Genomic DNA, 13198 nt, shown 5'->3' with positions numbered 1-13198 from the left:
TGCAATATATTAAATAATCAGTTTTCTGGTTTTATTAATGAAGGAGTTCCAAAAAAGGCACACACTTCATATTCTACACATGTACTTGCAACAAGATTAACCCTTGAGCCCAAGATTTAATTGTTAATGTTGTCTTTTTTGTTTTTATATTCCAGCTGCTTGATACTCATTAACCAATGACATAACGTTTAGAATTTTTATTACTTAGTCTGTGTAAGATGCAAAATCTTTGTGTCCCTTCTTATGTCTTAGTAGATGACTCCAACTCACCTTTTGAGTGTAATTTAGAAGTTGATTTTTCAAGTAGAGGCAAATCACTTTGGTTTTCAAAATACTTTTGGCAGAAGATATTTTTTCTGAAAAAAGAGAGGAACAGGTGAGTTGAGTAGGGGGGAGGAAAGTCATGAAAAAAACTGGTTGTCAGATGCTACTTTCATTCCTCTGTAATGTGAGGTTGAAGATAGGTGCAATGTGAGGAGGAATGTGAGAAGGAGGGAGTTTAACTTGTACTCCAGTTTCCAAGTTTGAGCAATTGCAATGTAGTGAAAACTGTGGGGCCTGTGGCAATTTATATAAATAAATCCCTAAAACAGAATTTTGGCTTTTGAAATGCATAGAACATGATGTGGTCATAGCATCATGAACATTGAAAGCCTGTTTTCTCAGCCAGGGACTTTAAAATAAGAGCTCCACATAAGAGAATGATGGGGGAAAATGTATGCATCTAATGAAGCAAATAGCACAGCAAGATGATGATTAACTGAACAACACAGAAAATCTGCCTTTCTTTTCTTACAAATATCTCTTTTGTGGGCTCCCTTGACAGGCATTCTTTTGTTCTCTGCTTCTTAGATGAGTCTTTTCTTTCCCTTTCTGGCTCCCTTCCTCCCCAGTTTTAAACCATAAATATCCTACAAATATCTCCTCTTACTTTAGTGAAAGGATGTTACTTGCTAGTTTCAATTATTACCTCTATAAAATGATATCACTTGTATCTTCAGCCTTGCCCTCATCTCACTTCTCCTCCCTCTCTCTATCCATCAGCTTTTCTGCTTGTATTCTCATCACTTCCTGAGAAGTGATGCTAAATTTATATAACTGATGAAATTATTTTATATACATAAGGTAGTGTGTGTCTCTAAGTTTTATTTCCATGACTTTATAGAGCTTCCTTTTAATTTCTTTTATGATATTATCTTGTGGAATCATCTTCTGTGTAATTTTAAGATCCAATTTAATTTTAACCTGTGATAATAAGAGAAAGATCACATAAAAAGACCTCATTTCTGTGACAGCCTGAAGAAACTATTTTCCAATAGATTTTTGTACTCAAATACTTAATTAGAGATATGTCAAGAAAATAATAGTCATTACAAAAATATTCAACCAATGTTATAACTGAAAAACTCTGTAATCACATGACATAGAGAAATCTCAGCTAACGTTTGTAATGGTTGTCAAGGAGTGGAGATTATATAAATATATAAATTAAAAATAGAAAAGCCTATAGAAATTAAAGCATAGAGTCAAAAAAGGGCTTGGTAACTCTAAAGCAAATGTTACCATCTAAAATGCTTTCTAAGCAATATAAGCCTTCAATACAAATGGGTAAACAATTCCTGGTAATTTTAATTGACACAGCTTTCAGTTCATTTGTTTGAAACCTTGAGAATTATGTTCAAATCTTGATTGAGAGATTGACCCCAGTGGAAACAGTTTGTGGTGTTGAATAAGAGCACAGTTCTGCCAAGGTTAACCAAAATAAACTAGCTATTACAAGTAATTAAGAGACAAAAATTCAAGGTGATTTTCCTACTTTGTAAGTTCATGAAGTAAACAAAGTTTTATCTTCATGTTCATCTCCCCTTGTAGGCATCCTCTTTTATAGTCATTTGTTGACCATTTCTTCTCATCTTTACTTATCACCAGCCTCCCATATGTTGTCATTCTGACTAATTCTACCTTTTTTTTTTTTTTGTCATGGAGTCTCACTCTGTTGCCCAGGCTGGAGTGCAGTGGCACCATCTCGGCTCACGGCAACCTCCACCTCCCAGGTTCAAGCAATTCTTCTGCTTCAACCTCCTGAGTATCTGGGAGTACAGGTGCACATCGCCACGCCCAGCTAATTTTTTGTATTTTAGTAGAGATGGGGTTTCACCATGTTGTCCAGGCTGGTCTAAAACTCCTCAGCTCAGGCAGTCTGCCCACCTCGGCCTCCCAAAGTGCTAGGATCACAGGCACTTTGCTGGGCGATTCTACCATCTTAATATATCTGAAATCCATTCTCCATCTCCAGGCCAACACTACTACCTCAGCTCATTTTATTCTTATCTCTTAAAAACGAAACAAAACAAAACTTACTGCAGGATGTTACTCACTGATTACCTGTTTCCAGTCTTGTTCTTTCTTCAATCCATTCAATCCATACATTTTTCCTAGAAAGATCCTTCTAAGATGCAAATTAAACATGTTTTACTCTTTCTTAAAGTCTCTTGGTGCATCTCTACATGGAAAAAATCCTAAAATTCTCATTTTAATATATAAGACTCTGCAAGACCCTTAACATATGACTTAGAATATGTTTAACTTTTTTTTTCAGTCAAGTGGAAACAATTATATAATCATGGTCCTTTTTACAAATATGCTGGTAATATGACTATGACTGAACAACCTTTGAAAAGCTGTCTCCACAATAGAACTTTCTGCAATGGGAAGGAATTACTAGCTGGCCCCAAATAATGCCACATAAGACAGAAAGCAGCATGGTTGCCTTTTGGTGCCTTTGTGCTCTCATAAACCTGAGTTTAAACTTAAGTGTTTTTCCTTACAAGCTGTAAACCTCTGAGCTTCACTGTCCTTATCTTTAAAATGCAGCTATTAATAACAATTCAGTATGATTGTTGTGAACATTAAATGAAATAGATATTCTTGGCCCGCTAGCACACATTTTTTTTTTTTTTGCCTTCTAATGCTTCATTCAAAATAACAAGAATCAAAAGGCAAGTGGTAAAGATTTGATCAATGCAAAGACAATATCAGCCGAGAGTAAAGGTGGCTGGGAAATAGGGAAAAGATACAAAACAGGACTATCAGTTGCCAAAGAAGGTAGATCCAGTATTGGAGGAAGTCTAAGAAAAACACGTGTGTGTGAGTGTTTGTGTGTGTGTGTTTCTAGTAGCAGGAGTAGAAGTAGTAGTCTTAGATGAAATCAATCAAGGATATGTAGAGCAAAATATCTATAGCTATCACTTCTGGAATATTTATTCTTATATACTAAGCATTGTGCTAAGTGCTTTACATGTATTAATTAATACAAAAGAATTACAGGAAACAAAGGAGAACAAAAGGAAACACAAATGTCAGTGAGAAAAAGCAACACTTAAGAGATGAACCGAGAAAAAGCCATTTCTATGGAGGAATAATAATAAGTAGGCAGAGAGGTGGAAAGAAAACTCAAAAATTGTGGTGTCAAGCAATCTAAGGGAGAATAAAATCTTAAGGAAGAAGTAGACAATAGTAACAAATGCTGGATAAACAGTCAAATAAGGAAAAGGTCATAATTTGTTCTTGAGGTCTCCCTCACAAGAGGACTATAAACATTAGTCCTGCCCTGACAGGGCTTCAAGATAAAGCTACTTCTTTATCTTGGCAGATAGCCAAATACCTAAGTGTCCAATTTGTGACCAGGTGCTCCTCTCACAGGAAACTTGTTGATATTTACAGACCTCCTTGTGGCTCTTATCTGACCTGTGTCCAGTATTTTCCTACAAAGAGGGTCACTCTTTAGGAGAGCCCTGACTTAGAAAACAGGCTCAATGTGTCAGTCAGGTGAGACACAGAGGAGGCAACTCAACAAAGCACATGAAATAACAGAAGCTGTCAACTGCAAACAGTAACATAGTCATGATCCTTTTTACAAATATGCTGCCGATATGATGATCACTGAAATACCTTTGAAAAGCTATCTGCTCAATAGGACTTTCTGCGGCGGGAAGGAATTACTAGCTGGTCCCAAATAAAACCACATAAGACAAAAAGAAGCATGTGTGCTTTTTGGTGCCTTTGTGCTCCCATAAACCTGAGTTTATAAGATAAACTTACAGATCTCAGAAAGAAGAGGGCAGCACACCTTACAGGGCCAGTGGGAAGTGGGGCCAGGGACAGTTCAGGACACATACACTCAACCAGCACGTGGGGAGCAAGAGAGAGAAAGAGAGACCATTATGCTAAAGCTTTTATTGGGTTCCAATAAGGATCCAACAGTTACACAAGTGGGTTTCCTGAGGGAAGTTCTAATTAATGGCTTTAGAGTAAGCAGGCACTAGCTCTGTGGGGTCTTGCTGTGATTGAGAGGGATCACTGCTGCTTATCTGCTGCTCAGTTTGTGCTAGGTGTGAGCATCAGAGGAGCAAGCCAAGTAGATTATGTGTAGGAGATCGATCAGAGTGGTGGCAGAAACTATAGGGAAAGGAGCAGACCTTCTGAAAGGTCAGAAGGCTCTGCATACCTTCGGGGAAGAATAAGCTGAAGTCAGCTGTTCTCTGACACTGAGGCAGAGGGCAAGGAGTAGGTACAAGTAAGTGTGGGGGAATTAATCTTAAACAGGCTTGTTTATTTATGTTGACCAGGAACTGACCTTTGATCATCCGCATGCATGAGTTTCTGTGAAAGGGGAACAATAAATGTTACTTACCCACAGACTGTGTTTGCTCCAGGCTTTTGGAGTTATGTCTACACTGAATAAAAGCAAGCAGCTCGCACTTTGGCCACTAGAGCCCTGCAGACCCCTAGCTGCTCTTACACTGCATATCTGTGTCTGAGTACTCCCTTTCATCCATCGCTCAGCCAGGTCTGTGGGACGGACCTGGTGATTATGTCTAGCTGTCCCATAGGGAGAGGGTCACCAGGAGATTGTCATACACGGCAGGTATCTGGATCAACCACATTGAGGAACTGGGAAGAGGCAGAGAATTAGAAACTGTGTCCCTGGTGACTAAGTCCTGCTTGTGGTATAAGAAAACTTATATTCAAAATGAATCCTGAGAAAACGTAAAATTATAAGAATCCACTACAGGCTAAAAAGCATCCATGAGAATGGGCAATTAGGGGGCCTTTGATGTCATTTTCCAGAGAAATATCCCTGGAGTGGTGAGGTCTAAAGACAGATTGTAGTGGGCTGAAGAGTGAATAGGAGGTGAGGAAAGGTAGAGGAAAGTTGGAGATGACTCTTTAAAAAATTGTCTACGAAGTTTAGGAGGAAGGACAATAGTTGGAGGGGACCATAATTGAGAACTGGTTATTGAATGTCAGAACTGAAAATAACTGGAAAAAATATCAATCCTAAATCAACTTTCATGCTAATGTCTTTAGGATCATTTTGAATTGATAAGTCATAGACTTTGGAAAAACAATTTTTCCTCTAAAGCTTTACTAATGCAGATTTTTCCACTAAATGGAAATGGGTGTCATCCCAATACAGCTTCATTGTTCTTCTCTTTATAAATCTCAATAATAAAGGTGAGACACAGGCATAGAGAAGAGAAAATTGTAGCTTTAAGCAAACTGTAAATCTTAAGGAAAACATTGGTATAAGCATGAATTTGAAGAAGATCCAAAGAAATAATAGAAAATAAAATACCACTTAAAGCAAAGAAAAATTTAATTTCCAAGTGTAGATATTTATTGAAAGTCTGCTAGGTATGAGATACTGTATTTGGTTTGGCAATTTCAACTGAGATTGATTGCCATTTTATTTCATCTAGAATTTACCCTATTCTATTTTCTCTTCCATGGGACATTTGGTTCCTCTTTATACGGTCATTCTTTTTTCTCCTTTAACCCTGCCCAATGACTTCCTTAAAATAAAAGAGAGGGAGCTAAATGGAACCAAGTCAAATAAGTTAAAGTTATACTGTAGCAAAAACATTTAACAAGAAATAACAGTGAGGGCCTTTGTTATTATAGGCATTACTTTTGGAATTTCTGAGATTTTAAATAAGGTCTGGCTATTTTAGTTATAAGGATTAAATTTCAGGGCCTCAGGTGAAAAATCCTTTTACCTGGAGTCAAAACTTCTTACACTTTATAGAGACAACTTTGGAACATAAGTTTAAAATTTTATGAAAGAGTGATTTACCCACAGTGTTAATTACCAGAAAGATTACATTGTGTCACTAAGTTTTATAGGCATTCAGAAAATAAGTGATTAATACAATGACCTATTTTCAAAAGCTTTTCATGGAGAACATGAGAACTGAGCTTGGTCATGAGACTGGGTGTGTGGCAGAGAAAGAGAAGGGAAGACATTCTAAAAAGAAAAAGCAGGCTCATGCCTGTAATCCCAGTACTTTGGGAGGCCAAGGTGGGCAGATCATGAAATCTAGACCATCCTTGCCAACATAGTGAAAACCTGTCTCTACTAAAAATACAAAAATTAGCTGGGCGTGGTGGTGCACACCTGTAGTCCCAGCTACTCAGGAGGCTGAGGCAGGGGAATTGCTTAAACCTGGGAGGTGGAGGTTGCAGTGAGCCGAGATTGTGCCACTGCACTTCAGCCTGGAGACAGAGCAAGACTCCGTGTCAAAAAAAAAAAAAAAAAAGGAAAAAGAAAAAGCAGAATGTGCAAGTCGTGTTTAAATTACAAGCTAGAAACTGGAGGAACTTCACTTGGATGTTTTTTGAGAGTCAACTGGTAAATAAAAATATTGTAAAGGGTAATTCATACAGTAATTGTTATACTATCAAAATAAAGAGCTCTGACTTATTTTCTGTGCTCATAAAACAACCACTTAATGGGAGACAATTTATAGTCCTTATCCTTCCATCAGTGAAAAGTACCAAGTTACCAGCCCATATTTAAATCTTAGTTCTTTGATAATAATACTACTGATATATATATTTAATAATATTTATATAGATATATTTTATAATACTGAGATATAAAATACTGCTACTGAGATATATATATATCTCAGTATTATTCTTATATATGTATTTCAGTAGTAGCACTTAATATATATATCAGTATTTTATATATTGAGTATATATAATATATATCTCAGTAGTTGTTTAATATATATATATCAGTGGTATTATTATATATTACTATTATATTAATAGTATTATTATATGTCAAATATGTCTTTTTATATATCAGTACTATTATTATTAAATATAATCATATATTTATATAAATATAATATATTCTATACATTTAATAATATTAAACACATATTTAATAATAATATTAAGATGTATATTTATGTCAGTTATATAAATCTAAGTATGATACAATTTATATCCTTAAAGTGTTTAAAGATTTATGTCCTTAAAGTATATTAAGATAGCTGTCATAAAATCTGTTTCTAGTTTAAAATTTTACTAGTTATTTTTTTCTGAGAAAAAAAATCATGACCATATAGTCTCACAAAAAAATTCAAAATAACAGAATATATACCATGCAAAAATGTTAATAATATATTTAAAACTCCAATAACAGGTCTTGGAATATAGCAAACACTTGGGATTTGCTGAAGGTTAATTTGAAATCAATTATCAATAAATGTTTGATGAATTGAATTATTTAAAAATTCTATCATATAATTAAGTACTAATTATTAATGTTTATATTACCTTATGCCCGGTGGCATATATACCTTCCAAAATTGTACTTTAACTGTACTGGAAATACATCCAATTTAACAATTATTGGATGCCTATTACCTACCTACCATAGTAGGGAACAAAATAGATTCAGTCTGTGACTTCACAAGAGTTTCATGTAGTGGAAAGAGTGTGAAGTTGATTTACCAACTTTTTCAGGTTCTGAAGCAGATGAATCATGAGTAAAATAACTTGATAGGTATATATTGAAGCCTAAATGTTTGTATGAGTGTACTTGTCTTAGTCCACGTGACGGACAATATACCATATTCCCATTAGAATGCTGGGAGATACTCTCCCCATCATTACTCCAAAGGTCATACAAATTAGTACATGAATTCTACTCATTAGCTAAAATCAGATAATTCTAAAATGCATTGCTCTCAATGGTTAAGTATTTTCTTGAATTTTAAAACAAACTAAGTAAAGCCTACAATTCAAAAATGACTCTGTATGGTTTCATTAAAACTTACATTTTGACACTTTCTCAGAAAACCAACACTTCATAATTAATGAATGTTCAGCCAAATGTTGACCTTCTGAATAACTGGAGAAGTGCAAACTTAGGAGGAAAAAAAAATGGCTTTAAACTGTTTATTAAAGCCTAAGAACTCTTATCTTTTAGAATGAAAGTTGTGGAAGCATGCCTAAGAAATTGGCTCTATAGGTTAACATTTGAAAGTCCGTTTTGCATAAAAATTCATGCTGTCTACTTTATGCTATATTTAAAATAAGAGGAATTGTAAAAAGCTTAATCTACCTTGATTGCTAGGGGCCTCCTTCAAAGGTTCCTGAGATTCCCAGGCATGTGAAGCCTAAAGATACCAAGCTCTTGTTATAAATGGCTTCAGCATTCATTTTCAGTCTAAATCTATGGAGCCTCTACTGACAGATGGCTTCTTCCTATCTGGGATTGAATTAGTTACTTTATTTACTTAAAAGTTAGTGTTAATAAAATCAAGGTCAGAGGAGTGGACTGGTAAAAACAAGATTTGATGTCAAACAGACCTGGATTTGAATTTCACTTCTGCTCCCCAGAGGTTCAGTTTCTTCATCTTTAAAATGGAGAGGAGCACCTCTTTCTGTATTTTGGCATGAAACAGAGTAGACTTTGATTACCACTGATACACTTGTTTCTGGGCCTGATACATAATAGTCCCTCAATAAAAGCTCATTGTGGTTTTAATTTTTGTATTATAAAAACAGCTCACTGTACACAATGTGTATTCTCCTGATCATTAGTCAGCAATATTCAAGTATTAACAAAGAAAATTGTTGTGAGAATGTATAGAAGCCTATGTACCTGCTTATATTTGGACCCATCAGAAATTTCGGATTTTTCAATAAAAATTTGTGATTTTATATGACAACTATTAGCATCTCCAATGCTATCCCCGAGTGAATAAATTATGAGGTAAGCATGTAAAATAATAGTTTTGGCTCATATTTGCTCAATAAATTGTGTTTAATGGATGAATAGGTGATTAAAAATTAACTATTTCAAACTATGAAGCACTCAGAAACAAAGCTTGAGGCAAGAGACTAAAGATTTAGTTTCCTATTGACACTGACTTGCTCTATGACCTGGAAAAATTTCTTAATTCCTGGTTCTCCATTTTTTTATCTTTAAAATGTAAGGGTTTGATATGTAATGTCCACAGTCCCTCCCTAGTTCTGTAGGTCTATGATTCACACAACTGACGAAACATGACTTAAGCGGCAATTTGTTCATATAAACAGAAGAGGTGATAGGACATAAGTCCCTTGAGCTCTTAAATTCCATCTTTCTGTTTTCTCTTCTAATAGACTTTTGAAAAAATTTCAAAATGTGTAATATTTGACCAACTGAAGAATAGACAGTACATTAGCAAAGTCCACAATGAAAATGAACACATTTGAAGGAAATTATTTCAATGTGTTGAACAGAAAAGAGAGACTCGAAGACAGGTATTTAGGAGAAGAAATTGGAAATATTAACAAGTTTGTTGTGAAAGGTAGCAAAATATGCTCCCCCAAAATAGGCTACTTTGGCGTATTGATTATTTTGAGCTACAGAAAATTGAAAAGAAACAGATATAGGAACTCTTTGCTCTCCTTCTATTTGCCTAAAAGAGGGACACAAATTTATGAAGGATTCCTTTCTGTCTTCTCTACCAGAAAGGATAGAAGTTAATCACAAGAGATAACTCTAGACACTTATCAGCCCAGAGAAGTCACCAGAGGAATCTATATAAGAAACTTTGCTAAAACCAACTTTTATTTTCCATTAGTTTCCTCCATATATTTACCTTCCCCCAATTTGTTGCCAGTAGAAGTTCAAAGTTATTTTTCTTTGTCTTATTACTGCTCTACAAAGTTATTGTAAATTTTTGTTAAGATTATAGATGAGACCAAGTTCTAACTACTACTTTGAGTTACTCATCACTGAGTAGTCCCATTTATGTGCAATACACATGTTAATAAACTCCTGATTGTTTTTCTCTTATTTATCTGCCTTTTTGTCAGTCTAATTTATATGGCCTCAGCCAATAAACCTAAAATGGATAGAAAAAATATTTTTTTTCTCCCCTACAAATACCAATCTATGGCTTTCCATGATGACAATTGGCCAACAGTTCCTGGTAGGGTTTTTCATTTGTTCATTCATTTCTTCAACAAATATTTATTGTATGATTGTTATTTGCATGATCACATGCTAGAGTAAGAGTATAAAGATGAATCTGACATACACTTTGTCCTTAAAGAAATTTCTCTTTAGTAAGGATGGTAAGGTATGTATATAAATAGAAAAATGTTCTAAATTATATGAGTGAAAGTTATATGAGATTTATGAGGAGGTAACATTTAATTTCAGCCAGGCAGATGGCAATGAAGGGAGGGAAATTGAGGAAATCTGGGAGGAGATGGCATTTTAGCTGGAGATAAAGCATGAATATATGAGGCAGAAGGACATTTCTGGCTGAAGAAATAATGTGAACAAAGCCTCAAAGGAGCAGGAAGCTGGATGCAGTTTGACTCTACAATTGGGTTTAGGAAAGAGACTAATGAGAAATACATTTAAAACAAACACTGTCGGATTGAAGGGACCCTGAATGTCATACTAAGGAAATTTAGTCTTTATCTTTCATAAAAAAACAGGACACTGGAGGTCTTGGATAAGGTGGATGGAAGAAAGTTGTGTTTTAGGGTGGCAACTCCTGAAGAAGATTTGTGCATGGTGGTTGTAAACTGAATCTTAATAGGCAGATAACTCAACTGAAGTTCTTAACCATAATCATTTTCTTGTCCAGGCTGCTGATGTGCTGTTGCAACATGGAGCTAATGTCAATATTCAAGATGCAGTTTTTTTCACTCCATTGCATATTGCAGCGTACTATGGACATGAACAGGTAAGTCTGACAGTAGGATTTCCAAAGGTTAGGTGTTGCTTAAGTGTAGGCTTTTGTTGAATTGTCCTAGCTTCAAAGAGTTTATATTTAAAATATCTTTGAATTATTTTTGCCATATTCTCATCAACCCATCCTTGAGGAACTTGTAGATCCATATAAGCATTACGGTTGTCATGTTACTCATTTTTGCTGATGATCTTATTACACGAAGAGGCAGAAAAGTACATTGGTAAGTGTGTGGCCTCAGGAATCAGTCAGCCTAAATTTGAAAAATTCCTAGTGTTTTGACCAGGTGTAGGTTATGTAATCCCTCTGATCTTCATTTATTCACCTATAAAATGGGGAAAGATATTAATTATAACCTCATAGGGTTGCTGTTAGGATGCAATATAAATTGTTTGGCAAATGCTCAGTAAATATAGCTGTGATGATGCTAATGGCAATAACAATAAAACAACTCATAAAGACTCTATAGAAACAATTACTAATGTGCTTTATAATTTACTTTATGTGATTCTATAACAGGTCCATATTTATAAAATTTTATTTTCTGTAATAAATAATATATATAGAAACTTTAAAGTTTTTAACATACTTTTGTTCAATACATGATTTTTATTTAACCTTCACAACTTTATGAAATTAATGAATTGCCACATGACTGAGCTTATACTATGGGATAAGCACTATGATAGAACCTTTATCTTTTTTTCTAATTTTTCCACAACCCTGAAATTGGCTATTTGCCCCTTTTTTTTTTTCTTTTTTGTGAGACGGAGTCTTGCTCTGTCGCCCAGGCTGGAGTGCAGTGGCTCGATCTCGGCTCACTGCAAGCTCCGCCTCCTGGGTTCACGCCATTCTCCTGCCTCAGCCTCCCAAGTAGCTGAGACTGCAGGCACCTGCCACCACGCCTGACTAATTTTTTGTATTTTTAGTAGAGACGGGGTTTCACCATGTTAGCCAGGATGGTCTCGATCTCCTGACCTCGTGATCCTCCTGCCTCGGCCTCCTGAAGTCCTGGGATTACAGGTGTGAGCCACCATGCCCAGCCTATTTGCCCATTCTTATCAATGGTATACATGAAGCTCAGTCAGGTGAGGTAGCATGCCAGAGTCATGCAGCTATTAATAATAAATAGAAGAGCTGGAATATGTACTCAGTTCTGTCTGATCCCAATGCCTATATTGTTTTGCTGTACCACAGTACCTCTTCTTATTCTTCTTCAACCAGTGAGACAAATTATCAAGTCCAAACAATTTTCCTAAATGGAGAAGTCAGAATTCAAGGCAACATGTTCTAACTCCAAAGTCTGCTGATTTTCAACCTTAACATATCAAAAGACAAAATTTCTATGTTTCTTTAAAACACTGCCCTTTGGCAGTGAGAATACTCAAGGAACTGAAAATAACAAAAAAAAAAAAAAAAAAGAGAGAGAGAGAGACAGAGAGAAATACAAATGTAACTGGATAACCAAATATAACTGTTCATTGAATACTCCATTTTCACTCTTCCTCACTTTGTCTTTCTAGACTCATTCAATTGTAGGTTAGAATTATACCTTTTTACTTTCCTGGAGGTCATGCCACAGCACCACCTGAGGGTTCCAAGTTGAAGATCAAACTTACTTGTGTCCCTGTGCTCAATAGTCATTGTGCCTTTATTCCTCTGCTAGCTGGCATATGCCTGGACACTCTAAGACCTGTGAAGCGTGACCTATAGGTAGGAAGATTGCTTATTTCATTGATGTGCTGCTCAGAGTGCACTGGAGTGCAATGAAGAGCTGGGCACTGAAAATACTTTTAGAAGTACAGGCCCAAAAGCACAAGTAATGGAAAAATCCCATCATTTCCTAACCTCAGGCACAGACAGGATATATACAATGCATATTATTTGTAGAGTCATCCTCTTTGACGATTAACCTCATCACCCAGCAGAAACATAAAGAGCCTGTATGCATGTTGGGTGGAGAACTAAATTTGTTTACTTTCCCTGAAAATATAGTCACAGTCTTATAAAATTATGCTAAAATGTGGATGGCCCTTTTATGATAAGGGACTCACTTTCTGTGTGTGAAGGCAGCACATAAGTAATTTATGGAGGCTATTGTCATTTGCTAAAATATGCTGACAAGGAGAATGGTACATTCA

At 35.6% G+C, this 13198-nt stretch overlaps 1 protein-coding gene across 1 annotated transcript in view; it reads left to right on the top strand.

The window, feature by feature from the left end:
- Positions 1-13198, top strand: part of LOC100990811 (fucose-1-phosphate guanylyltransferase) — a 345681-nt gene that overhangs the window by 121760 nt on the left and 210723 nt on the right. The window contains exon 8 of the mRNA XM_055117300.3: positions 10953-11051. Within this exon, the coding sequence (XP_054973275.1) occupies positions 10953-11051 (99 nt within the window). The remainder of the gene's footprint in view (positions 1-10952; positions 11052-13198) is intronic.

Source organism: Pan paniscus, chromosome 1 (genome assembly GCF_029289425.2).
Source record: "Pan paniscus chromosome 1, NHGRI_mPanPan1-v2.0_pri, whole genome shotgun sequence".
In the NCBI taxonomy this organism is placed as follows: Eukaryota; Metazoa; Chordata; class Mammalia; order Primates; family Hominidae; genus Pan; species Pan paniscus.
The sequence above is the reverse complement of the archived record's forward strand: the minus strand, read 5'-3'. Positions and strand labels throughout refer to the sequence as shown.